We start from the raw sequence: 27077 nt of genomic DNA, 5'->3' as shown, positions 1-27077 counted from the left end.
CACAGAAAGGACATGCCCACAGAAGGCACGTGCTCAAGGGCAGGGCCCCGAGACGCCAACCCTGTACGGCACGGCCCCCGGGCCATCAGCAGGCTCCCCGGGGTCCTTCAGAAGGCACCGCCCCCACAGGACAGGAGAAAATGTTACGGAACATGATGGGTCCGAGTGCCGGCAGTAAGCATGTGCGAAGCCCAAAACTGTCACCCCCATGGGCTCCACAGGGGGGCGAGGACGGAGCACCGTGTCCCGCCAGTACGCCCGCCCCTCACTCTTTTTCTGCGGGGAGGGCTGTGGTTAGGTCACAGTGAGCAGGCACCCTGCCTCCAGGGGGCCAGGGCCGTACCTTCCGGGGCTGGTGTGGGGGCCGGCGCTTCCGCCCAGGTGTCCCACCCGCCAAGCAGGTCTGGGTGGCTGGCTGACGCGGTCATCTTGCTGGACTCTGCTAGTACATCCCCTGGAAGAGAGCAGGACTTTGCGTGTCCCCTGGTGGGGCGGGCCGCGGCCTTCACAGGGCCTCCTGGGGGCCCTGTAGGCTGGGTCGGCCTATCTACAACCCCCAACATGTGAGGAGGCAGCCCAGTGATGGCTGCCTCTGCCAGAGACCGGGGCCCAGCTGGCTCATCGGTGCAGCGGGTTCCAGGCGGGGCTGTGCCCACGTGCGGGTGGGGCCACCCCTGGCCTGCAGGGAGCCTTACTGAGTGCTGGGCTGGGCCAGCACTGACCAGCCTCCCTCCTCACCGGCTGAGGACGCGTCACAGGGACACTGAACTGACCAGTGGACAGGGGGTCAGCAAGTGGATGAGCTTCCAGAGCAATGCTGCATGCTACTCATCTGGAAGGGTCTTCAAAGACCACCATTCCCTGTGGTTGGCCACACACTCACCTGTGGCCACACACCAGCTCCCCCAGAACCTGCCTCCCTCCCCAAAACTGAGCGGAGCACTCAGGGTGGACACCAGCCACTGCGTCACCTCCCCTGGGAGGGAGGACCTGCAGCCACGCTTGGTCAGCCCAGGGCCCGCAGCCAGGACCACTCACCCAGCTGTAGGAAGTCTGTGCTGCAGGCCGGGGGTGGGGCACTGTGTGTGGAGGGGAAGGATGCGGAAGGGGCAGCTGGAGAATCTGAATTAAGGAATTCGCCAAGGAGGTGGGGCCTGGAGCAGGGCGGGGCGTCTGGGTCACACGTCACCAGGAGAGGGTCAAACGGGTCAGCTGTGCAGACACATGAGAAGCAGGCGGAGGTGAGGGGCTGCGCAGACCGCACACAGTGAGCCGATCCCAGACCCAGGCTGAGACCGCAGCGTCCAGTCCAGGACAACAGTGTGATGATGGGCACACCCTCGCCCCGTGCCCCCGGACTCGCGGGGAGACGGCAGCCTATGGGGGGAGGACTGGCAGTTCCCAGCCGTGAGCACAGGAAAGGCTGTGAGGGCCCAGGTGCTGACCCCTAGCCGTGTCACCGGCTCGCAATTCTACGAGGCCAGACCACAAACCGTATCACATGTTCAGCACGTACCCGCCACAGTGGGCCCTTCGTGAGGCGTGCTCCGTGCACTCGGGGGTGGGGCTGGGCTTGTGAAGAGCAGGGGGCCCTCGCTGCCCAGGAGATCGCCTGGGCAGCCCTCTGGGGCAGCCTCGGGGGGCCCCAGGAGGCAGCTGAGCAGGTCGGCGTTGCTAGGGGGGGCCCCGGAGGCCTGCGGGGGGGGCGCTGGCCCTGCTTCGGAGTGCAGCCCCAAGAGGTCGACGCCATCCTCAGGCAGCGTGGGCTCCTGAGGGGCGGCTGGTGTGTCCCCATCCAAAAGCAGCTCTTGGTCTTGTGCTCTCACTTCTGCGCCCGGTGTGTCCTCGTCAGCCGTGTCCCTGCTCTCAGCAGAGAACTCTGCCACATCCTCGTCAGATGGCTCACTGTCCCCTCCGTCCTCTGCCAGGGCAGCTGGAGTCTCCTTGGCCAAGTTCCTTTCTAGGCCCATCTCGGAGTCTTTCTCCTCTGCAAAGAGAAAAGCACGCTGACACAGCTGGAAGTCCAGAAAAGGAGACAGCAGGGCACGCAGACAAGGCGGGCACCAGGCCTGCATGCCAGAACGGACCGCACATAAGATGCCGGCTGTGCCTGTGCCTACCATGCCAGTCCAGCGTGTGCAGGAAGTGGCTGGTGTCCACGCTGCTGCTCTGCGGTGACTCTGACTCGGTGGGCTCCACATCTGGGGATCCCATCTCAGCATCGTACTGAGCGGTGGAGCCAGGCTGCCTGGGGAGCTCCGGCTTCCCTGCCAGGGGGAGGGGTGTAAGACCACCCGGCGGGGGGATTGGAGGGGGCACTGGACCGCCAGGCAGGGGAGGGGAGAGGAGGGGGTGTTGGGCTGCAGGGCAGGGAAGGCGGAGGGAAGGACGCTCGCACCACCCAGCCCAGGGTGTCCGTCGCCTGCAGCAGCCAGCACCACGGGCCAGGGCCAAGCCACAGGGAACCTGTGCCAACAACTCCCTGGGGGCCAGCCTGTGAAGGGAGCCCAATGGAGGCAGAGATGCTGCCCCGGCTAACAGTGCACACACATGTACATGAGCACACACATGTACACACATGTGCCCACATACACGCCAATGCACATATGCGTGCACGCATACATGTACACACACATATACATACGTGTGCACACAGACGTTTTAGGGATACTGAGTTGTCTTCGCGTAAGAAAATGTAAAAAGGTCAAACCGAGAACATGAAGGAAACTGACGTGGCCGCAGACAGACTGAGAAGTCCTATCGGCCAGTGTACTTTTCATGTTACTTTTCTGCAACTGCTCTGAAATAAGGTAACAACTGAGCTGAGTGAGGGGATCCCCAGGAAATACCAGCTCTTACGCTGGTGGCCTCACGGCGCCCAGCTGGCCCAGAATGAAGCCTCGACTGCTTCTGGGTCACATCTGAAATGACGCGTGTCCAGAAGAGCAACGCTCTCTGAATCAGCCAGTGACTCAAATCCGACCCTCCCCACCCGAGTCCCAGGCCCACCGGTGACCCCCGTGGGCCCACCTGGGACAGCGGGTGCTCCAGTTCCTACAGAGGGGCCACGGTGTGTGATGCTCTGAGTGAGTGTCCCTGCACCCCACACGCTGCCTGACCCTGAACTGTTTCTCAGGGACATGTCAGAAGTGGCCACCCACCAGCGCATTCGGAACACAAGGATCTTACCAAACTTGGACAGAATGTCTTGCTGCTCGTCCCGGCTGGAAAAGAGGATTTTAGGGTTCAGCCCCCTCATGCCCGTGCTCTCCCAGGGCGGAGCCTCCCGGCTGGGTCTGTCTCTGGGCTCCACTTCCACTTCCAGGTTCACTTGGAATAAATCTGGGTATTTCTCCTGAATGTCACACGCGTCCAGGTCATACCTGTAGTGGAGGCCAGACACCAGTGAGAAGGGACCGTGACACGCTTCAGTCACCCCAACGTCCACCAGAAAACAAGCACAGCTCAGGGCGGAGCGCTCTCCAGGCACAGGAGCGGACACCCCACGCTGCGCCTCACACGCTGGGCCCGCCGTGGCCCGCAGGCCCTCAGGTTCAGGCCAGGCCCTCTGAGATCTCCAACGTGTAATTCCATACGAATGGGGCCATCAGCCCCGGACAAACGCCTCGACTATCAACGGACACCCACAGCACAAGGACGGGCAGCTGTGGTCGCTCTGGGCTAGGAGGCAGCACCCGCCTGCCCTGCTGGGCCAGGAATGGGAGCAGGGAGATTCTGGAAGGCCCCGCTCTCTGAGCGCTACCTGAGGCAGCAGCCTGGGGCCCCGGCACAGGTGGGACACACGTGTGTCCAGGGGCCTGGCAGTGGTAACACGATGTCGTGGCCCTGTGTCTCTCCAGGGAGTCGCAGTGTCTTCAGCTCATCCCAAGACCGTCTCTGACAACGTTCTCACAAACCTGCTGATAAACCAGCTCTCCAGCCGGCAGCGGCCCTAGCGTTTCTGACGCCACAACACACTGTGTGTGCCCCTAGTGTTTTACGAATCACAACAGTAAAATGACAAAACAGGAAAACACAAAAGGGGTTCCGGAGACCCAAGGTGTTGAGGGCGGGGCCCTGCGTCCTCTGCCACATCCATGTGGCACCAGTGACCCCCAAATGAACCACACCCAGCAGGCGGAAGGACTGGGCAAAAGGGTGCACATGTGTTCGGTCTGGGTGGAGCCACCAGACTCTGATTTTACTTCTCTGGACTCCACACTACACAATTCGTGAGCATGCGTGACCCTAGGGAACAGCGGCCGGCAGTTTCGATCCCACGCACTCCTGCGAGAACACAACCACCTCTGCACAAGGGGACAGAACGCAGTGGCGAGCCACACGCCCTTCTCAGGTGGCAGCGTCTGTCTACTCACTCCTGGCCCAGAGGCCACCACGGCCTGCCTGCCTTTCTAGGCCGGGCGCTCACAGCAGGAAGACGACACAGGTGACCCCTCACGCAGGCAGGAGCAGCTAAAGCGGGAACCACGTGGGGCGAGCCCAGGGACTCCAGCAGCCAGCGAGGACCAGGGGGCCTGGACCCCCACCCACAGGAGGGGCAGCCAGGGAGCAAGGGAGGAGGGTGAGGCGGGGTCTACACCAAGGGCCACATGAGCTCTGGCTCAGCTCCGGGCACCACACGGGTCGCTGCCCATCCCGGCCTCACCCTCCCCCAGGTGGCCCCCAGACTGCCCAGGCCAGGCCTGCCCACTCACCCAGCAGGCCAGTGAGGGCACAATGAGTGTCTGTGAGCAGGGAAGCAGCCCCCACGGGTCCTGGATTTCAGAAAGCACAGGGTCCAGGCCCCGCTGGACCCCTGACACGCATGGGCAGAAAACATAAATGTCGGCCTGTGTGCTGAACCGTGCTGGGGACCGTCCGTCTGTCAGTCACGGGACACCTCACCAAGGACAGATCCACTCAGGTTTGTCTGACAACACCTCCTACTAACATCGTTCCAAACCCCTTGCAAACTGCCATTTCAGCCACCTCTGCCCGCAGGACACACACATTCGCCCATCAGTGAGACAGCTCAATAGCTCCCCCCAAGTAAAATGTCCTGGAGGCACAAGTCGTGCCCAAATGTCAGCGTATTCAGTGAGTTCCCAAACTCGTGTAATCACACATTCAGGAAGAATCTTTCCTCCGGCCCCCAAGGTGCCGGCGCCTCCCCAAGCCACCTCCCCCGGCCACCCTCTGACATCTACGATCACACACGAGGCCTGAGCTGACAGATGGGCATGCAACCCGCGTCCCCTGGTTGTCGTCTGTGCACACCACACACCACAGCTCAGCATCCATCCTGCTGCTGGCGCTGTTGGTTCCTTCCCCTCTGGAGCTGCCCAGAATAAAGCTGCCAGCTACAGCACGGTGTGTGGTTAGGAATACCGCACATATGCCAAGGCTGAGAGCCCTCAGGCATTAACAGCTTGTTGTGACCATTTGGTGACAGGCGCACACACCGAACCGTCACATCATACACCCAAAGCTGACATCAGTCATGTTGGTGACAGGAATCACACTGCGAGAGGCCGTCTTCTGAGTACACGCGTTTCTCTCTGGGACACACTCGGGCACATGGCATCTGCAGGTTCCGGGGACGGCGCCAGACCAGCGCCATGTGGGAGGCCCAGGGGGCCCGCCCCTGCGGGCATCATCAGTGCCAGTCTCTTCCACTTCCGCCATCCCAGCCAGAGCACACTGGCTTTAACATGGACCTCCCAGACGAGTGACGACCGTGAGCAGCTCTCGGTGTGCACATGACACGGGACTGCCCCATACTTAATGGGCTTTCTTTTCAATCTGTAATTCTTCATAGATTCTGGATATGCGTCTCTTGTCTGAATACCTACTACAAACATCTCGTTTGCCTGAAAACATCTTTAATTGACTTTCATTTTTGGAGGACAATTTCACTGGAGATAGAAGTCCATGCTGGCAACTTTCCTCATTCGGCACATTTAAAAGATGTCCTCCAGTGCCCCCTGGCTTCTGTCATTTTGGTTAAAAGGCAGGTGTCAGTCTTGTTATTCTGAAGTTTCTCTTCCTCTCACAGCAGGGGGCTTTGAAGTTTTTATCTTCGGTTTTCAGCAACTTAACTATTATGTGCTCAGGTAGGGGGTCCTTTTCTTCTTTTATAAAAATCCTTTTATAAAAAGGGCTTTTTAGTCTATGGTTTGATGTCTTTCATTAGTTTAAGAAAATTTTAGCCAGCAATTTTCCAAATATTACTTCTGTTCTAGTCTTTCTTCTCCTACGATCCCAATAAAAGTATGCAGACCTTGTCACGGCACCCCAAACACCTCTTACAATCCTTCCATTACTTTTTCTCTGGGCTGCGGTCTGACGGTGTTTTCTTTCAATTCACCATTTCTACGTCCTACTGGTCTGCTATTCTGCTATAAACATGTTGAGTGAGTTCTCGGTTTCACCTGTAACAACATTCAGCTCTAGAATTCCTACCTGCTTCCTTTATACTGTCCAGGCTGCTAGCGAAATTCCCCATCTCCCTACTCTCCTGAATGCATTAGTCAGTTGCTGGAAGTCCCTTCTGCTAAGTCTAGAATCTGACTCACCTGAGGGCCTTCACCTACTTTCCCTCCTAGTCTTCAGTCATTTGGTCTTTGAAAACAAATGCTTTTAAATGATGCTTGCATTGTGTTTAAAAACTATCGAAGCTCCGGGGGTTATCTTCCTCCAAAGGAGGGAAAGTAACCCAGAAACGTTAAAGTTGTGACATTTCTTGTCCTTGTAATGTCTTTTTCATGTTGGCACTTTACAATTTTTTTTAAGTGCCAATGTGAAAAAGACAAGGCAGTGAAAACATTTAAGAGCAGTAACCTACGGAAACAGACGTGCACCGTTGGTCTCCTGACACTGAGACGAGGGAAGCACATACCACGTGCAGGCCCCAGGTGCCAGGCCCCGGCCGGGTGCCAGCACTCGCTGGCCGGGGGGCCACGGCCGAGTGCAGAGTGTAGCCCTGGGCGCTGTGGGCTCCACCTCTGGAGCCTTCCCATGTGCTTCCGCCAGGAAAACACTCGTCTGCGTCTCTCACAGCACGTGCATGAGTGTGCGTCACACACCAGCGGGCTCAGCCTGTCAGGCCAGCGGCCGAGCCCCAGCGTCTCCACGTAAAACAGAAGCTGACTGATACCGGCCACTTACAGAGGGCAGGTGTGTGTTGCTGGGCCTCTCTCTACTACCTGTTGTTTTAACAAGTTAATGTGTCTGAAAAGGACAGTAAACCAGAAAGAGCTGGAGGAGACCAGAGGGGTTCTAAAAGCAGACTGTGAGCTCCGCTGAGTGACTGCCGCCTGCCTCTCTGCCCACAGCAGGTGCTCAATGAGAGTGCCGCAGGCAGCGAGTGCCCGCTCACCGGCCCTCCCACCTCAGCGTGTGAGCGCCTGAGCTCTAACAGGAAGTGCACAGTGTCCAAAGGAAGCAAGGCACACAGCGGCAACCACCACAGTCCAACCGAGGGCGTCTTGGAAACCAAACACCCTCCGTTCTGGGAGGACCCAGGACTGACATCGAATCTGACACGTGGGTACCCATTCGCTGGCACATGGAGCACTCTACACCCCCGTCCCCTCCCACGGGTGACACTTGTGGGTACATGTGCACTCTGCCCATCCCACAGGTTACAGTGGTGGATATCTGTGCACTCCACACCTCCCGTCCCCACCCACGGGTGACAGTAGTGGGCATCTGTGCACTCCATCCCTCCTGTCCTCTCCCACGGGTGACACCAACATACTTGGCAAACTTCACAGTAGTGGCGTTCCGAGGCACGAATCCCGTGTGGAACTGGACCTGAAACATCTTCATGGACGCCATCTGCCAAGAGAGTAAATGGGGGAGAGCAGACCCTCAGGTGAGACACGTTTCAGTCAACAAGGCTGAGAGCCTCGTGTGTCTCCAGGTGCTGGGACACATGGATGGCACCCTCCCCTCCGAACAAGTGGCTTCTCGGGTCTGTGGTGGGACCACCCGCAGCCCCCATCCAGATCTGCAGTGGGGGTGCCCCGGGAGTGTGGGCTCACGCCTCCTGCTTGGTGCTGCGAGGCGGGGACTATGAGGGCAGCTACAGAAGGTCCCTGTGTGAGCCCAGCCTGCGAGGGCTCACCTTGGCCTGCAGCCGTCCACCCAGGGTGGACCTCGCATGGTAGATTGCAATGAGCACGTCCCCTTGGACAGTTGTGCCCAGGGGAATGACTGCTTTGCCATCCTCGATTTTAAAATCGCTGAAAGACAGAATGATGAAAACCGCTCACTTAACACAAAAACGTAACGTTGTGACGAAGAGTCAGCTCTGAGCTCTCCAGAAGCGCCCTGCTTAAATCCACGCGTTCTTACCTTGCTGGTTTTGCTACCAGACTATTTCAGGGGGTGGTTCCAGGAAATGAGTAAGAAGCTCGCCCGCAGCCTGACAGCATGGGAACCTCTCACCTGGACCAGCCACCAGGCCCAGGGCCAGCCTGCCACACTGCTCGTGGCCTGGACCTGAGGCGGGGCCTTGGCCACCATGGCTACTCACGCCCCCCCCACTGCCATCCCAACTCCCGATTCCCAGTGGAATGAGCGTGACACGTGAGGGTCCTGGGCGAGGGTGGCCCTGTACTGAGCTCACCGCATCTTGTCGTACTCCTGGGAGGTGGTGGTCACACGCTCGTCCCCCACGTAGACCTCACAGAAGGGCCTGCAGCCGCTCTTCTGCTTGTTGAACAGGGGCACAGGCGTCATGACGACAGCCCGCACCAGGACGGGCTTGCTGTGGGGCGTGATGGGCTCCTCTGCCACCATGTCACACATGTACTCGATGTACCTGCAGGGGCGGGAGGCACGGAATGGCACACACAGGCTCTGTGCTGTCCACACACCTCATCGCACGTGTTCTGTGTATGGCCATCTCACCACATTGTATGCAGTCCACACGCATCACACGTGTGTTCTGTGTATACCCACATGCCTCACCATACATGCTGCATATAGTCCACACACCTTACCACGTGTACTTTGGGTACAGCCCACATGACTCAAAACACATGCTGTATGTAGTCCACATGCCTCACCACACATGCTCACCGTCCACACGCCTTATCACACATGTTCTGGGTATAGCCCACACGCCTCATCACAGCTGTGCACAGTCCACACGCCAGGCCACACACGCGCGCTGGGGAGAGCCCACACGCCATGTTCTAGGCGTGCTGGGGACAGTCAGCACACCAGATCTTTTTGACCAAGTAGAAGTATTCAATGCTTTCTACTTCCCTTGAAGCGACATTCTACTTCATCTCCCAAATCTGATGATTCAGTGCAAAATATTTTTATATTTCCCTTCAGACTCCCTCTTTCATTCATGGGTTATTTAGAAGTAGACACTGAAGTATTTAGGGATTTTTCCAGGTATCTTTCTGTTCCCAATTTCTAGTTTATTTCTACTGGCTCACAAACGTATTCTGTACGATGTCCATTCTTCTCAGTTGGCTGCGGTTCGATGGCCGAGCACGGCTTTCTTACTGAATGCTCCGTCCGTGTGCACTAGAAAGGAGTATGTCCACTGCTGTGGAATGTTCTTAGAGGTCACACAGGCCTGGCCGGTGGGGGGCAGTGCTCGGTTCCCTCCCCATCCCACCGTCACTGTGGAGGGGATGCTGAGGTCTGCACTGTCGCTGCGACTGCCCTCTTCTTCCCACTGCCCGTGTTCTGCTTCTCGCAGGTGAGCCGCCCCAGCCTTCTCTGGTGTGTGTCCCACAGACCCCTTTGGGGCTCACTCGAGTGATTGTCCCTGCCTCTGCTCCTGCCATGTGTGGCCCCTCCTTGTGTCGGGGAAGCAGTGGTGACTTGCTTCTAAACAACAGAAAGGAAGGGAGGTCACTTCTGTGCAGCTGTCACACACTTCATCTGGCTAGCTGACCACCAGCAAGACGCAGGATGCCAGACCTTCCATCCATAACCGCCAACCAGAGTGAGCTGGGAAACGGGTTCAAAGAGAAGGACAGCCCTCGCTCAGAATCCAGGTTGTATGAGAGCCCGTAGGGGAGGAGCCTCGATGGGCCTGGACTCCCCGCAGGGCACCGGAGTGGGAATCGGGCGGTTGTTGTACTGGTCACACAGCTAGCGACCCTCCGTCTCCCTCCAGCAGTGGCCGGAGCTGTCCCTGCCCTCTGTCCCAGCAGACGGTCCAGCACTCTCCTGCTCTTCCACCCACTATTCACGTAGATTCGATAGCCATCTGGCTGCTTGTTTCTGCCTTGTCTAGCTGTTCCTGTATCGACCGAGCATCTTTTATACTTTCATTTCATTTCCCTGAGACGCACTGATTCAGTACAGCACTTCTGACGATCACTGCTCCGTGTGTGCTGGAATCGCCATCTTTCCCCCTGGCTACTCCACTTTCCGGTGTGGTTTCAGCACTGAGCAGGCCATGTCTAGCTGGGTTTCCTGTGTTTGGTTTTCAGTCCTGCTTGGTGTCCTGAGTTCCAAGCTCTGGTGCTGTCACTAACTTGGGGACATCCCCAGCGACTCCTCTTGAGTGTCTGACGGGTCTGGCTGCTCAGTTCCCTTGCACAGTCCTCCCCTCAGTGGCTGACAAGCCGTCCTCATGCACAGCATTGCTACGTGTCCTGCGACTCCCCCTCACCCTCCCACCTCTGCTGAGCACCTGGCCCCCCAGTTCCTGCAGGTATGGTCACCGCCTCTTCCAGAAGTGTCTTCAACACGCGACTGAGTTATTGTTTCCCATGGGTAGTTCTGGGTCTTGTGTGTTTTGACTGCTCCAATGGGAGGCCCCTCAGGCCCTCAAGGGGCCAGTTCTTCATCTCTAACCTCCGTGGGCACCCAGCAGAGACACAAGAGGGCCAGCTCCCAACCTCTGCAGCCTCACCTGCTGAGCGCTCACTAACTGCCCGTCCCCGCGCCCTGTGGACGCCTGCCTCTCCTCAGCTTCTCAGCTAGCCGGCTGCTCTAACGACCGGCTGCTATTCAACGGGTTCAGAGAGTCATGAGTCTGAGCTGGTCCCACTGTTTTCTAAGTAATCAGGGTGGGAACAGTGCTCCCCACATCCCCAGGAAGCAGCCTGGGGTTTGGGTGGGGTTCTGGGAGCCAGGCACGCTCTGCCACTAACAACCCTCTTCCTGGATCTGCCCCAACTGTGAGCTGCTGCTCAGGAGGCACAACCAGGGAGCCCCTGAGATACTTGGAACACAGAAGCAGAAACGGTTCCCAGGACAACATGGAAACAGTCAGCTGTCCATCACTTTGCTTGGTGGCCTAGCCTACTTCCTAGCCTTTCTGCATGAGTGGCACAGAAGACACAACTGTATGGCCGGCTCACTGGGTGGGCCAGGGACAGAGCATGGCACCATAGCCTGCCCCCATACAGGGAAGTGGCCCCACAGGCTGTGTGACCATCTGGGCAGACCGAATGGCCTTAAGGACCCCTTGCTGGCCTGGACACCTTTTTCTTCCTGGAGGAAGCAAGGAAGGCAGGAGCGAGAGAGGTGGCAGGGCCAGTGTGGGCTGGGCCCCCCACCCTCAGGTCTGTGTGTCACACCCAGACCAGAGAGTGAAGCACTCCTGCCGGCACCCATGGAGAGGCTGTGTGTGGGGAGGTGACTCCACAGACCCAAGTATCTGAACAGCCACTCCTGCTGCAGGGAGTGCAGAAACGTGGGGACAGTGACATGAGAAGCCAGTCTGGCTGGAAAGGGGCCTTGGGAGAGGAGAGAGCAGAACGGGCAGGGCCAGCCACAGTCATGAGAACCCATTTCCTTTATGTTATCAGACGACGCAGAGCAGCATACAAACCCCAAATCATCCTGCTCCAGCACCCCTAATAGCAGAGGACGACGCTGCTCCATGCGCACAGCAGCTGACAGATGTTACCCCCACAAAGAAAACCACCGAGCCCCCTGCAGAGGGGCTCCCGGCCTGCCTGGCCGAGGGCCTGGGCCTGTCTGCACAGCACAGAGAGGACAGCGCAGGGCAGGGCAGGGCTTGGCTCGCCAGGCCGGTGTGCCGTCCCACACCACATGGCCCACACGCTTTCCCAAAACCCTCCCGCCTCCCAGGACACACGGCTACAAGCAGCCCGGGGGAAACTGCATCCAACCTCCCGCAGGGGCGCACGGTACCTTTTGTGGGATGGCCAGATGCCCGGTGGGCAGCGCTTCATGCTGAACATGTACACAGCGGCCTCGGCGGTGCGGAAGAGCCGGCAGAAGCACAGGAACGAGCAGACAGCCACGGCGGACGCTGCTCGCCCGTCCTAGGACACACAACAAGGGCAGCTCACGGACCGCACGCGAGGACGGCCGGCTTCCTACTCACCCGGCTCCCGAGGGGGCAGCAGGGCCCTGCCTCCTGGCTGGCAACACATTCCACAACTTACAGAAACACACCTGATGAGGTGAGAGTCCACTCCAAAAAGAAAAAACACAAGATGGCCAGCCTCTCCAACTGGACAGTGCTCACGCTCACTGTCCCCCTGGGCCTCACGCTCACTGTCCCCCTGGGCCTCACGCTCACGCTCACTGTCCCCCTGGGCCTCACGCTCACTGTCCCCCTGGGCCACACAGTCACGCTCACTGTCCCCGTGCCTCACGCTCACTGTCCCCCTGGGCCACACGGTCACGCTCACTGTCCCCTGGGCCACACGGTCACACTCACTGTCCCCCTGGGCCTCACGCTCACTGTCCCCCTGGGCCTCACGCTCACTGTCCCCCTGGGCCTCACGCTCACTGTCCCCCTGGGCCTCACGCTCACGCTCACTGTCCCCCTGGGCCTCACGCTCACGCTCACTGTCCCCCTGGGCCTCACGCTCACTGTCCCCCTGGGCCACACGGTCACGCTCACTGTCCCCCTGGGCCTCACGCTCACTGTCCCCGTGCCTCACGCTCACGCTCACTGTCCCCGTGCCTCACGCTCACTGTCCCCCTGGGCCACACAGTCACGCTCACTGTCCCCTGGGCCTCACGCTCACCCTACTTAATCCTTGTCATCACCTCTGCTGTGACTTTTGCGAACACAGACGGCAGCCCTAACCTTCGAGTGTCCATTTGGCGGGTGCTACACTGTGTGACTCCCACAAACCTAAGCCTTGCTATGCGCCTAGAGACGTGGAAATAAGGCTGGTCCTCAGCTACAGTCAAGAGGGACAAAGAAGGGGCCCCATGAGGCACAGTGAACGGGCCGAGACCCCCTGGGTGGTGCTCTTTGGGAAGATAAGGGAATGCCAACAGGACCCTGCACGTTCCATGAACAGGGGGCACCCCCTGTGCGGGGTGTCTTCCCTGAAAATCACCTGCCGCCCAGAGACCCAGCTGTGCGCCCAGAGGGCATGGCGCCTCTACTGCCCACCCAGGGCGGCTCCCACTGGGCTGGGGCACCTAGGACTGCGGGGGCACAAGGCCCGTCGGGCACCAGGCCTGGCCACTGGCTGCAGACACCAGGGCAGTTCTGCTCGTCCTTGGATGCCAGGAGTACAGGTGCCAGGCCAGCGCCACCTGCAGGCTCGCACATGTGCCCCCACCCTGCCCTGCGTCACTGCTGAGGACAGCAAGCCGCCGCCTGGCCCCCCACCCTCTGACGCCCTGGGTCTTACTCCTGTCCCATCTCCTCACTCCTGTCCTATCCCCTACTCGTGTCCTGTCCCTTCAGTCCTATCCTGTTTCGTCACTCCTGTCCCGTCTTCTCAGTCCTGTCCTGTCCCCTCAGCCCCGTCCCGTCCCCTCAGCCCTGTCCCGTCCCCTCAGCCCTGTCCCGTCCCCTCAGCCCTGTCCCTGCCCCTCAGCCCTGTCCCGTCCCCTCAGCGCTGTCCCATGCCCTCAGCCCTGTCCCGGCCCCTTACTCCTGTCCTGGCCCCTTACTCTTGTCCCGGCCCCTCAGCCCCGTCCCGGCCCCTCAGCCCCGTCCCGTCCCCTCGGCCCCGTCCCATCCCCTCAGCCCTGTCCCGGCCCCTTACTCCTGTCCCGTCCCCTCAGCCCTGTCCCGTCCCCTCAGCCCCGTCTCGTCCCATCAGCCCCGTCCCGTCCCCTCAGCCCCGTCCCGTCCCCTTACTCCTGTCCCGTCCCCTCAGCCGCGTCCCGTCCCCTCAGCCCCGTCCCGTCCCCTCAGCCCTGTCCCGGCCCCTTACTCCTGTCCCGGCCCCTCAGCCCTGTCCCGTCCCCTCAGCTCTGTCCCTGCCCCTCAGCCCTGTCCCGTCCCCTCAGCGCTGTCCCATGCCCTCAGCCCTGTCCCGGCCCCTTACTCCTGTCCTGGCCCCTTACTCCTGTCCCGGCCCCTCAGCCCTGTCCCGGCCCGTCAGCCCTGTCCCATCCCCTCTCCTGTCCTGTCCCCTGGGCCACCCAGGAGCCTCCCTGGTTGCCGTTTTCCTGGCAGCAGCTGCACACTCACCATGCAGTGCACCACGCACACGTTCTTGTGGTCCTGCCGGAGCCATGCGTGCATGTTCCTGCAAATGCTGTACAGGCTATGAAGGTTTGGGGCCCGCCTGACTGCCCAGCCGCATTCGGAGACCTGCGGGGAGCAAGGGGAGAGCTCGGCTCAGCCAGGACTCCCTGTGCCACTCAGGGAGGGGGCTCCAGGTCACAAGCTCGCCCGCTCTGCGAGGTGACTCCTGCCCCGCCCCCACCCAGGTGTCTGCGGGACCCGCCCCCGGCCACTGGTCTCCTCAGTGCTACAGCATCCAAGCCAGGCCTTCGCAGACATAGTACTAACATGGAGCTGGCCCTCTCCCATGCTTAGCAGCAGCTGTGAAATCCGTGTCTCCAAGGCTCATTTACCAAGACAACCACGTGGCCTCAGGCTCCCTCACAGGCGAGAAGCAGCGAGCACCGCTGGCTGCCACAATTAAACCACCTGACCTCCTCAGTTTCCTTGAGAAGCTGTCGGCCCTGTCCCCCACTGCAGGCAGACCCTGTGCAGCCCCGTGTCATCACAGCCCTCAAGACTCCCAACCCCAACTGTCAGGCCCCAGGCTGCAGTGGCTGCCAGTGCCCGGGGATGTCAAAGGTCAATGCAGTGCAATGCCAAGAACCAGCCCTAGGAAAACTGCACTGAGTTGGCAGGGAGGAGCCTGCCACTTACCCGGTTGTGAAATTTGGAGTGCCGATACGATCGCGGGGACAGGTTGTAGACCGCGTAATGGCCCGGGTGCTTGGAATCCAGAAACAACCGCACGTCTTCTATGTTATTTTTGATAGCTGACTCCACACCTTCTGCTGGGAACGACATCACTGCAAGAGAGCAGCCCACATCAGCCACCTGGGGGGTCCCACACACAGCCAGCGCTTGCTGCATAGGCTGCTCCTCTACTCCCGGGGCCTGTCTGGAGAAAGGGTGGCCTCCTGCAGACTCACCAGCCACTGGCTAGACAGTCGGCCACACTCAGGCCCCTGCTTCTTGCCCTCCTGCGGCTGGTGACCAGTCAGTACAAGGGGTGCTGACAGGAATGGAGCACAGGCCCCCCTCCTCAACTGCCTGTCAGCCATTCACAAGGGAGACCCTCTGGACCTCCAGGTGGCGCCTTCTGGGGTGTAGGTTCGGCCAGAGACTCGATGTATAGCAGGGTCTCCATGTATCCAGATCTTGTTTTTGGTTTGGATTTTTGACAGGAGACCCAAGTTTGAAATGTGCATGGCCTTGCATCATTCCTCTCATGATCTCAGAGTTCCAGAAAGTTCCAGACAGGGAGAAGCTGAGTGGACATTGCCACTGTCCGTCACCGGGCCTGGAGGTGAGCTGGACACATCTCATGTGAGTAGCTGTCCTAGAGGCACCGTCCCCTGTCCCAGCGGCCACGCCTTTCACACCCCGCCTGAGCCTGCAGCAAGGGTGTGCCAGACACCAGCATCCCATGGCCCACCGGCATACGGGGAGTCAGAAATCCATCCTATGCTTAAAGCTGGCAAACGTACCTGCAATTCGGGATGTGATGTAAGATATGTCCAAATCTCCCTTTGCATAACTGGAATAAAAAGAGCACTTGGTTATTGCAGGAAATTTCTATGGTTCATGCACAAGAGCTTAAACGAGAGCAGGTCCTGGAGAGGCTGGGTGGGGGTGAGGTGTCACGGTTCAGACTGCATCTCGTGGGGAACATTGTATGTGCATGTGCATGTGTGCATACAGTTCATGTGTGTCAATGCAGTGGTGTCTACATGTCGGTGTGCGTGCATACATGTGAGGCTGACGTCCACAGAAGAGATGGATGAGAAATAATAAATTCTAAGTGGTAGAGAGGAAAGGACCCAGTAAAAAAATTTTGACTTTCTTAGTGTTATTCTGCACTAAAGAGTTACGCCTCTAGGAGCTGGTTTTGAAAGGCGACAGTAATGGGTGACACAGCTTTTGACCCAGTACGTCGTATCTGGCCATCAGGAAAAAAAGGACAAGGCACAGCAAAGGCAAAGACACAGTTTGAAGACACAGAGCAGCATCAGAGCCACATGTGGCAGGGGTGTTGGAAGTGTCAGACCAGGAATTTAAAACAACTATGATGAATGTGCTAATGGAGAAAGTAGACGACATGCTAGAACAGACGGGCATTGTGAACAGAGAGATGGGAATCCTAAGAAAGAACCAAAAAGAAACGCTAGAGACAGAAACACCACAGCAAAAATGGAGAATGCCTGTGATGGGCTCAGGAGAGCGGACACGGCTGAGCAAATAATCTCTGAACTAGAGGATATAGCAACAGAATCCTAGAAAACCGAAAGCAAAGAGTACCGAGACTGAACAAAGCAGACAGTATGCCCAAGGGCTGAGGAACAACTACAGAAGGTGTGACACACAGAATGGGGACACCAGAAGGAGAAGACAGAGGAAGAGAGGAAATATTCAAGACAATCATGACTATTTCCTCCAAATTAATGTCAGACACCAAACCATGGATCCAGTAACCTCAGAGAACACCAAGTAGTACTAAAGTACCAGGAAAACTACGCCCAGGCATATCATACGCAATCTGCAGAAAATCACAGATAAAGAAAAACTCCTGAAAGAAGCCAGGGGGAAAAACACCGTACCTACAGATGAATGAAGAATTACACGAACTTCTCAGAAACCATGCAAGTAAGAAGAGAGTAGAATAAAATACTTAGTGTTAAAAGAAATAAACCACCAACACAGAATTCTGTGCCCTGTGAAATTATCCTCCAAAAGTGAAAGAAGAATATTTTCTCAAACAAAAATTGAAGGAATTTGTTGCCAGTAGACCTGCCTTGTGAGAAATATTGCTAAAATTCCTTTGAAAGAAAGAAAATAATATAAGTCAGAAACCCCGATCTACATAAAGAATAAAAGCACATAAAAGGAAGAAATGAAGGTAAAATAAAAACTTTTATTTTTTATTACTAATTGATATAATTGTTCAAAATAATCATGGCAACAACGTATCCTGTACGTGTGTTTATGTACACATTTTATGTATGTGCGCGCGCTTATGTGTGAGAAGAATGACAGCAATGATGAAGGGGATGAAAGGAGAAAGGAATCAGAACTATTAGTGGTAACACAAAGTACTCCCAACCCACCAAGGGGCAGTGTTATGTGAAAGTGGACTTCGATTTGCTGTAAACGTACACTGCAAACCACAGGGCAACCATTAAAGAGTAAAACAGGACATACGAGGTGTGATAAAAAAAACACGGCGAATGTTTAAATTAAAAAACTTACGACAGTAAAAGACACATTGCCATTAATACCCCTGGCTTCCAACACACTTATCCCATCATTCCTGCCACTTTCTGAAGCAGTTCTGGAAGTCCTCTTTTGTGAATATTTTTAATCGTGCTGTCATAGCTGCCTCAATGTCCTGAATCATTTTGATTTTAGGGAAGAGCCAGAAGTCACACGGTGCCAGGTCCGGTGAGTAAGGTAGATGAGGACACACTGTAATGGTTTTACTTGACAGAAATTACCATACACCAGAAGTGATGTGTGACATGGCGCCTTGTCATGATGGAGGATAATTTATGGCACACTTTTAAACACATCTCTCAACCATAGTTCACACCCGGCTGACTGCACTGAACAAGCTGAAACATGTCACACACTTTGTTACTAAGGTTCGACGTGCCACTTCCCATATTGAAGGTCCCTGGCTTTATGTTGGATGGCACTCGGCAGCAGCATTCACCGTATTTCTTGATCACAACAAAAGGCTCCGTGTCACACATCGCTTCTGGTACGGCAATTTCTGTCACATAAAAACATTACGGTGTGCCCTCATCCACCTTATTCACCAGATCTGGTACCATGTAACATCTGGCTCTTCCCCAAAGTCAAAATGACCATGAAAGGAAAACATTTTGAATAGATTCAGGACATCGAGGCAGCCACAACAGCACAACTAAGGCCACTCCTGAAAGAGGACTTCCAGAACTGCTTCAGAAAGTGGCAAGAACGATAGCCAAGAAGTTTCCACAAGTGTTAGTGTAACGTGGTGCTCACCACCAAAGGCACAGGTGTTCTGACCCCTGGACTGAGCAGATGTGATACGTCAAAGACAATCGGGCTCAGCTCCCACGCACGATTCCTGGAACAGCCAGAACAGGGAGCGATGGCCTCATGCTGACATGGCCACCCCTGCAATGGTTGGCACTGCTGGAGAGCTGGGCCAGCCCACAGGGCTCCCGGGCGAGGCCGTGGGCCGTGGGCAAGCCTGCAGTGTGCAGACACATACGCGCCCAGCAGTGCTCAAACACGGTTTCATGCACCCCGCCCACATCTGAGTGACCTCACATTTATTAGCGAGATGCCCTGTGCCCCACGACTGCCTCATTCTCTCCACATCACAGAAAGGAAGCAGCGCAAATATGAGGGGTGTCGTCACAGCGACAGGAATCCTGAGGTGGGGATCATGGTCTCCATGGACAGGACCCTTTGGCGAAGGTGACACTACCCCAGAGCAATGCCAGTGCGGCTCTGCTCTGCACCCAGTCCGTCCACGGCGGGGGTGGAAATGGGGCTTGCCACCGGCAGGGTCCTGTCAGGTTTGGAGGTGGGGCAGCGCCCAAGACTGGGAAATGTCCATGCCAGAGAAATGGCATGCTGTCGCCTGAGACCTGTGCCGCGCGCGCCCGCCTCACCTGGCAACAGACTGGATAACCTTCGAGGACGTGTCCTTGATGTTTGTGAGCAGGCGCCCGGTGCCCCCGCGCAGGATGTCCAGCAGCCCGCCGTAGGGCTGGTCGTACTCGGCAACCACCAAGCCTGCAAGCAGAGATGGGCCCGGGTCACGGCTGGGGCCAGAGCCTGATCCCCAGAACCTGTGATGAGCCACACCTCCTGGCAACTCCGACTGTCTGCGCACCACACGCAGGCACAGGCATGAAACCAGCACCTACAATGTGCAAACCCAGGTGGCTCGCAAGGGCAGAGCTGGGCTCGATAATGCGAGCCGGGCCCCAGTGACGCAAGCTGGGCCCTGCTGACGCATGCCGAGCCTATGGGAGCTGGCGGCCCACCATCCCTGTCTCCGGGATGTTCAACCAACACTCTCTCAGCATTCCTGCATGCCAGGGGACCCCACAACCACACACATGCGTGCTGAGGCCCAGCAAAAGTAAGACAGCCTCTATCCCTGCGGCAAGGGGACACAGGAACATGGGGCACAGGAGTGGGGCTGGGCAAATGGCCCCAGCTGGGTACAGAAAGGTTGCATGGCAGGACCTCGGGTATCGGTATGTGTCCGGCTAGCTGCCCACGTGCAGGGGTGGGAACCCGGAAAGGAGCCCAGCCTCCTGGCCACAGCTCCAGGGGTCCAGCTGGAGGTGAACAGAGATGGCAGAGAAAGAGGGGTCCCAACAGCCTGTAACCTGGCGCCAGGGCTCGGCTCCCAGTGTCAGAGCCTCAGAGAACGAGTGCCAGCCCGACAGCAGAGGTATAGAACTGGCACTCCCACTTCTTCCCTCGTTCCTGGTCCTGAACCGTGGCCCGGAGTGTCACCACGGCTGAGCTCAGGGATTGCTGAGGGTTCCTGGGGCCCCAGAATGGGCAGCCTCTCTCGCTGCCGGGCCAAAACCAAATGGCCCAGGACAGCAGCATCCAGGTGCCCAACACATGGCAGGTGCGGCAGCTCCAGGACACAGGGCGGGTGCGGGCAGACACTCACCTGCACGGCAGCCGCTGCTCGTGGGGCCCCCGGGCGGGGGCGGGGCGGCATTCCCATAACCTCCATTCTGCTCCAGAAGCTGTGAGGGCGCAAAGGGCAAGGACTCAGTCCCACAGGTCAGGGCCAGTGCACACCGCTCCACGCCACGAGAAAGCCGGCTCACAGTGACACATCCGAGGGAAGAGCTTCTCATGCCTGTCAACAGTCCCCCTGCACTGAGGGGCCGTCACACGGCCACGAGGCTCCGCTCACAAGGTCTGTCAGTCAGCGAGCGTCTCCACGCACAGGAGGCAGCTGCAGACCCGAGTGTCCGGCTGTGCACTGAGAGACCAGCACTGCCAGGGCCCTGGGCACAGCTCCGCCCTGGCACATGGTCCGGCTGCCCGCCCAGCTGCGCTCGAGCACCGGCCGCAGCCTGCTGAGTCCCTACAGACCGTGTCCACCGCCAGCCCTGTAAGTTACTCAGAGGTGTGCTTCAGTCCCATGAGGTTTTAAAAGGTACTTTTGGTGTTGAGCTCACATCCTGTCACATGAAGTTCGGAGGCAGGAGAGTTCGTGTGTCTGTGACCCAGCAGGCGGCCGGGGCTCTGCACGCTAAGGCAGCTCACAGCCACCAGGCCGAGCTGGCATCTTCACACGTCCTCAGTACCGTCGATTTGTTCTCGTTGCGGACAGGAACGAGACATCTTCCACCATGACCACTGTGACACCCACACGTCACACAGTCCCTCTGAGGCCATGCTATCCAGGACGCGTAGGTGGCAACGTCCCCTGCATCCCACTGAGCGGCGCGGCCCTATCCTAACGCGGCTGTTCCTGAGTTTCAGGTTTGGTCCCTGTGTTCACCCCCTGAGGCCACATCTGCCCCTTGTGGGGACAGCGGCTTCACTGCCCAGGGCACGAGACCCCCAATTAGGGGTCTAATGCTTGCAGCACGGTTCCGGAGTCGAGAAGCGTTAAGACCAGGTGTTCAGGAGCCCACTGCCCAGCGGCCTGTGTCTGTCCCGCGGCACCACCGCCACCCCGTACAGAGCTCCCAGTGGCACACACGCAGCGATGGGAACATGCCAGGGAAGACGCCCCCACACCGGCTGACACCGGCTAGCCCTGCCATGGCAGCTGCGCACACACGCTCTCCCGCTGCCTCTCCTCACACTGGAGGCCGCCGACATGCCAATTGTTTCCACCTCCCACTGGGGGCCCCAGGCATGGGGACAAGGACAGGCGCTCAGCGCTGTCCGGTGCAGAATCGCCTGCTTTGCTGGCGGGAGCCCCACACCCAGTTTGTTCCCCAACTCCCAGGACCCAGAGCACATGCTTCTCGTCTGCTGACCCCGCCCCCAGGGGCACTGGGGTCAGGCACCCCAGGCGGGCAGGCAGGCGGCATGGGGGGCCTCCTCCTGGCACAGCAGGTGCGAGCTCCCCAGAGCTGCGTCAGCCTTACTGCAGACGGGGCCTCGGCCGTGGACTTGGAGCGACGCCTGGGAGACCTACCTCGGTGACGGGCGACTTGGGGTTCACGTTCCTGGCAGCCGCAATCTCCTGCAGCTGGTTCACCAGCTCCGTGATGGACAGCCGCTCCTCCGGGTTCACCTGCAGCGTGGCGCCTACAGTGGAGGCAGCAGCACGTGCTCAGTGGCCCAGCAGTCCAGCGCCCCGCCCTGGCAGAGGTGACGCACCCACAAGGCCCCTCGTTTTACTTCCATGACTGATTTTAAAAGCAAGTGACGGAATGATGACAAGAAAATGAAGTACATTTATCAAAATCAGCCATTCACAGCACCATGGAGTCACAGGGGACGACGGTGGGCACCCCAGGAAATGCGCACGCAGACGGCCGCCAAACACAGGACTTACGGATGAGGTCGTGGAACACACAGTAGCGAGTGTCGTCAGGCGGGATAGAGTACTTCCCGTTCACTATTCGCAGCTTCGCCCCATCCTCAAAAGGGTGCTGCCGGAAGCACAGCAGGTACAAGATGCAGCCCAGGGCCTGCGGGGGCACGGAGGTGAGGGCCGGCCCGTCCCAGGCCCTCGAGGGGACAGGCCAGGCTCAGTCTCTGCCTGCCCGTGGCTGAGCCACACCTGGTCTGATTCACGCCCGTGAGCACAGAGTCAGGACTATGAGCCTCGAGGCGCGGGGCTCAAGGAGGTCTTGGGTTGTTGTACCATTGTCCCTGCTCTTAGGGAGACCAGGGAGGGGGCAGGTCACCAAAGGAGCCCAGCAAGGATTAACGCCCAGCCCGCCGATGCTGGACTGCACTCTAGCCAGCCCCAGCCAGCACGGAGCTTCAGCCGTGCGCATGCCCAGGGTCTGGCCATGTGACCCGTGGCTCCGTGAATGCGCAGCCCCTCTGAAGGGGCCCTGGCCCGGACAGCAGGCATTCCTGTGTCAGCGGAGCAGCAGGACGTCCGGAGGGACCCGTGCTGCCTCTCCACCCCACACTGACACCCACCCAGGTTCTACTCATCCATCTCCTCTAACCAGTCACTGCGACTCTTAATACAATGAAGCAACAAGAAACAGGGAGGCCGGCCAAAAGGAATGCGGCTTCCTGAGCTGCGGGCAGGTCAGACCTGTGGCCGAGGGCCTGTCGCCCACCCCGCGCAGGCCCGCCCTGGAGCCACACACAAGTAGTGGGCCTCACCCAGATGTCCTGCTTCTCGCTGATTGGGAAGTTCGAGTACAAGTCCACTATTTCCGGTGTCCTATACATGGGTGTTGTGTTCCTGGTGATCTGAAAACACACATTTCAGAGGAAAGTTACCTGCATGCACTGTTTTTATTGTGTATTGATGCCCAAGCTTTCCCAAACACACTGTGTCTGCTCACTTCCATCCCACCGCGTTCCAGAAAAGCCTCAGGCTGCTTGCCCCTCCTTGCCCCTCCGGCCGCCTGTGTCCACCTGTCTCGCTTGGTGTCCAGCGCCTGCTAAAGCAGCCATGCCAACGCCCTCACTACAGACACCTCAGCTGTGTGTTCACCTGACAGGAGTGCGTCCAGGGCGGCCCACAGGCCAGCTGCATAAGGTGGGCCACCTGCATGTATGGAGGGAAGCGCTCTTCTAAAAGAGTCTTTGGGAATGGGAGAGGCAGAGAAAGCTGAGAGGCGCGTATGCAGGGCGGGGCATGTGACAGATGAGTGCTGGTGGCCACAGCATGGCGAGAGCCACCTGCCGCCAGCGCATAACAAATGCACAAATGCCAAGCTCAGGGCCTAGATTCCCCATGGGAACGGTCAACAGTGCGACCGAGACGTGCACTTGAAGACCTGCTATAGGAAGAGGTCAGCCACAGGCTGGGTGACACACGTGACACCCAGCGCCGACAGCGGGCCTGTGTCTGGACGCACAGATGACTCCTGCAACCAACCCCTCAGAGATAAACGAGAACACGCTCGACAGTGGGCACGGGCTGAGAGCAGGCCCTTCCCCAAAACTGCCCTCCGGCTCAGCTTAGGCAGGCGGACCCAGGACCCTGGGAGGGAGACGAGGTCAGCGACAGCATGCAGCCCGGACGTGGGGAGGAGGCGCGTCCACAGGAAGCCCTCAAGCTGCAGGTTCTTGGCCCCGCACCACTGTGCAGTGACCTTCTGCTGAACACGTCACGTCCCGCAGCCCGATGGATGGATGGCACGGACCCTCCACCCAGGGTCGAACTTGTAGGGTGGCGCCCGGAGGACGCAGGTCCCACGCGGGGACGCACCTGCAGGCTGCCCCGGCGGTGCCGTGTGCAATGCTGCGGGCGGGGCCAGGCCAGGGCTCACCTCTTCCTCTACCAGCGCCCGCTTCTGGGCGCTCCAGCTGTAGTCAGGAAAGTGAGATACGGTCGTGGCGCTGCCAAAGTCACACAGCTTAACGGTCCCCTGGTTACTCAGCAACAAGTTTTCAACCTGCAAAATTTCAGAAGATGGCCCTCATGAACTTGGGGAGCAGACACAGCTTGGCCCTGCGGAGGGGCTCACAGAGCGGCTGGCAAGGGGAAACGCAGGTCTTTTCTGATCAAAATCAGTACATGTACTTTTAAAAAGGGTACGTCAGAAAAACAGAAGGAAGTTAAAACCAACCATAAACCAAAGATAACTCCAATTAATAACATGGGGTATACAATAAAAGCCTTCAGAGAAATCAAAAAACAAAAAAAAATGAACATCATGTTTAAAAATCATCAAATATATCAAGAAGCTAGGAAGAAATCTAACAAAAGAGACACAAAGACATCCTATGCAGAAAATTAAATAATTGAGATACATTTTTAAAATCCCCAATAAGCAGGGAAGTAGACCACACTGCAGAGCAGGTTGGCAGTGGACAGGAGCCAAGTCCAGCCGCCCGCATGTGCAGGCCCAGAGCCTGAGAATGGTCTGTGTATTGAAGTGGCTGGGAAAAGTCTAAGGGCCAGTAGTATACCTGTCACGACAGGTGTGCGGGCAGCCCACACCTGCTCCAACGGCCTGTGGCTATCACACGGCTGGAACGTTTGAAGTCTGACCCTTCAGGGAGAAAGTTTGTGGACCTCTGCTCTGGGGAGAGTCAAGGCAATCCCAATCAAATTCCCAAAAGTTTTTTGGATGGAACCTGACAAACTGATTCCAAAATTCATATGGAGACACAAAGAGCCAAGAAAAGTCAGGCGACCCTGGAGAGGCAGACGTGAGCTTGCTGTGCAGCTCCAGGTAGGGGACTGGGGACCAGCACCTGGCCCAGGGCCCACGGGCGTCCCAGGGAGCCGCATGCAGGGCGAGGACAGCCGTCCAGCCGAGGTGCTGGAGAGCAGGACAGCTGCAGGGAATGGGAGGCCCTGGCCTGAGTGCAGAGCAGGGCAGAGACCGTCAGGGCAGATGCTGGGGGAGAAGAGAAGGGCCCCGAGAGACCCAGAGCACAGGTGACTCATGGGAAAGGAGCGCCCTCTGCAGACACTGGCCACTGAGAGTGCAAGCAGGCCTCGCAGGGACCCAACACAGGGCCTCGGGGAGGAGCCACGGAACAACTCAGCAGAAAAGCAGGCCAGCACGCACAGTCACCCCCGAATAGGAAGTGCAAACTCCAGAAAGCTTCACTCATACCAGGAAAACGTCACTAAAACCACACGATCTGCTGCCCACACCCAGGGCTGGCACAGGGACCAGCACGTGCTGCTGGTGGGGACGGCCACACAGAGGCACCAACACCTTCTGCCATGCTAGGGACACAGACGTCCGGAGGCTCAGGGCGGCACTGCTCACCACCAATGGGGAAGCAGGGACCCCAGGGCGTCCACACTGCTGACTGCACACACGAGACGGGCAAGTCTCAAAACCACAGCGCAGGGCGGACGCGGTGCTCAGTGGGTGAGAGCGCAGGCTCTGGGCAATGGGGCTGCCGGCTCGATTCCCACGTGGGCCGGCGAGCTGCGCCCTCCGCAACTAGAATGAAGTCAATGAGCTGCCGCTGAGCTCCCGGGTGGCTCAGATGGTTGGAGCGCGTCCTCTCAACCACAAGGTTGCCGGTTCAACTCCTCGAATCCTGCAAGGGATGGTGGGCTGCGCCCCCTGCAACTAGCGACGGCAACTGGACCTGGAGCTGAGCTGCGCCCTCCACAACTAAGACTGAGAGGACAACAACTTGACTTGGAAAAAAGTCCTGGAAGTACACACTGTTCCCCAGTAAAGTCCTGTTCCCCTTCCCCAATAAAATCTTTAAAAATCAGAACAAAAACAAAAACAAAACCACAGCGCCAAGCAAAACGCCCAGCACAAAAAATGCATCCTGGAGCCATAGGTAGGGCCCAGAACACCCATGGGGACACCTGAGGGAGGCGGCTGCCTCGGTCCCTGGAGCACAGGAGGCACAGAAAGGAGGGAGGCAAACCCAGACCAAGCTCACAAATACGGGCTCTGTAATCTCATTCTCCCTGTGTTTCCCTTTCCTTGAGGACAGGACACTGCACGCGCGCACACGCACGCACACACACGCACGCACACGCACACACAACACGTAAGTCAGAACAGTGCTGACGAGCAACAACCCAGCAGCCTCCGGCTGACTGAGGTGCATCCAGAAGGCAGAGGGGGGCCTCCACTCACATCCCCACTGCGGCCCGGTGCTCCCCAAGCACCCCTCACAGCTCTGCAGGCACGGCGTCCCAGGCAGGGGTCCCGGGTGGGGGCCCTGCCCCCACAGGTGTCTGCAATGGGAAGCCTGCCAACGGGTCGCCTTAAACCAGTCTCTGGGGTTCAGGGGACAAAAGAGAAAGGCCAGGCTCGTCAGAGGTTCAAGTTAATGACGAGCCCACCCCACGACAGGGTGCCAGTGCCAATCCCACCAGGTGCCCAAGGAGGGCAAGTCCCACAGCAGCAAGGTTTAGGAGACCACCCTTGGGGAAAGCCAGGACCAGCCGTGAGGCAGTTTTAGAGTGTCTCAATCCTGATGAGCCGTGATGGTGTTTGTTCTGGAAGAAACAGCCTTATTTTCCCAGAGCTGTGTGCACAAGCCCCTGCGAGGGCAGCGGCTTGGGGTCTGCTTGCCCGTTTCAGCAGGAACCACCTGCCCCAGCAAGTAGGACGAGAGGCTGCTCTGGCCTGAGACATGGGCAGAGCTGGTGCACAAGCTCCGTGGGACCTGGACCATTTCCCAAGTCTTGGGTTTTTCAAAGACACAATAGGAGGAAGAAAAACTAGGCCATACACCAGGGGAAGATATTTGCAGCACACAGAACACAAAGAAAACTCCTGTAGAGACATACAAGGCACTCTGATTAACCAAAAACAATACAACAGAAAAAAGAGCAAAAAAATAAAGCTCACTGAAAAAGATGCGAATGACTATAAACAGCAAAAAGCATTTAACTTCATTAATAACCAGGAAAAAGCGAATTCACTGCACATAAGGTACCCCCCCCAGCCAGCAGGCTGGAAGAGAAGGGCAGCTGCAGGCCTGGAAGCCTGTGTGGCGGGGCTCCGGCGGCACTCTGCCC

At 58.1% G+C, this 27077-nt stretch overlaps 1 protein-coding gene across 3 annotated transcripts in view; it reads right to left on the bottom strand.

The window, feature by feature from the left end:
• The window catches only part of GAK (cyclin G associated kinase), a 49679-nt gene that overhangs the window by 7958 nt on the left and 14644 nt on the right, over window positions 1-27077 (bottom strand). The window contains exons 6-23 of one of the 3 annotated variants that reach the window (XM_033106609.1): window positions 23890-24015; window positions 22772-22861; window positions 21981-22116; window positions 21618-21730; window positions 20124-20202; window positions 19099-19222; window positions 15925-15974; window positions 15095-15243; window positions 14402-14524; window positions 12142-12275; window positions 8633-8827; window positions 8129-8246; window positions 7760-7839; window positions 3190-3383; window positions 2121-2267; window positions 1517-1987; window positions 1039-1212; window positions 344-454 (exon numbers count right to left, since the gene is read on the bottom strand). In XM_033106609.1, the coding sequence (XP_032962500.1) occupies window positions 344-454; window positions 1039-1212; window positions 1517-1987; window positions 2121-2267; window positions 3190-3383; window positions 7760-7839; window positions 8129-8246; window positions 8633-8827; window positions 12142-12275; window positions 14402-14524; window positions 15095-15243; window positions 15925-15974; window positions 19099-19222; window positions 20124-20202; window positions 21618-21730; window positions 21981-22116; window positions 22772-22861; window positions 23890-24015 (2614 nt within the window). Of the gene's footprint in view, window positions 1-343; window positions 455-1038; window positions 1213-1516; window positions 1988-2120; window positions 2268-3189; window positions 3384-7759; window positions 7840-8128; window positions 8247-8632; window positions 8828-12141; window positions 12276-14401; window positions 14525-15094; window positions 15244-15924; window positions 15975-19098; window positions 19223-20123; window positions 20203-21617; window positions 21731-21980; window positions 22117-22771; window positions 22862-23828; window positions 24016-27077 lie in introns of those variants that run through there. The other 2 variants (XM_033106611.1, XM_033106610.1) reach the window with 2 other exon arrangements.

This window comes from Rhinolophus ferrumequinum, chromosome 5 (genome assembly GCF_004115265.2).
Source record: "Rhinolophus ferrumequinum isolate MPI-CBG mRhiFer1 chromosome 5, mRhiFer1_v1.p, whole genome shotgun sequence".
NCBI lineage: Eukaryota > Metazoa > Chordata > Mammalia > Chiroptera > Rhinolophidae > Rhinolophus > Rhinolophus ferrumequinum.
Note: the sequence above shows the minus strand (reverse complement) of the source record. Positions and strands in the feature narration are given on the sequence as shown.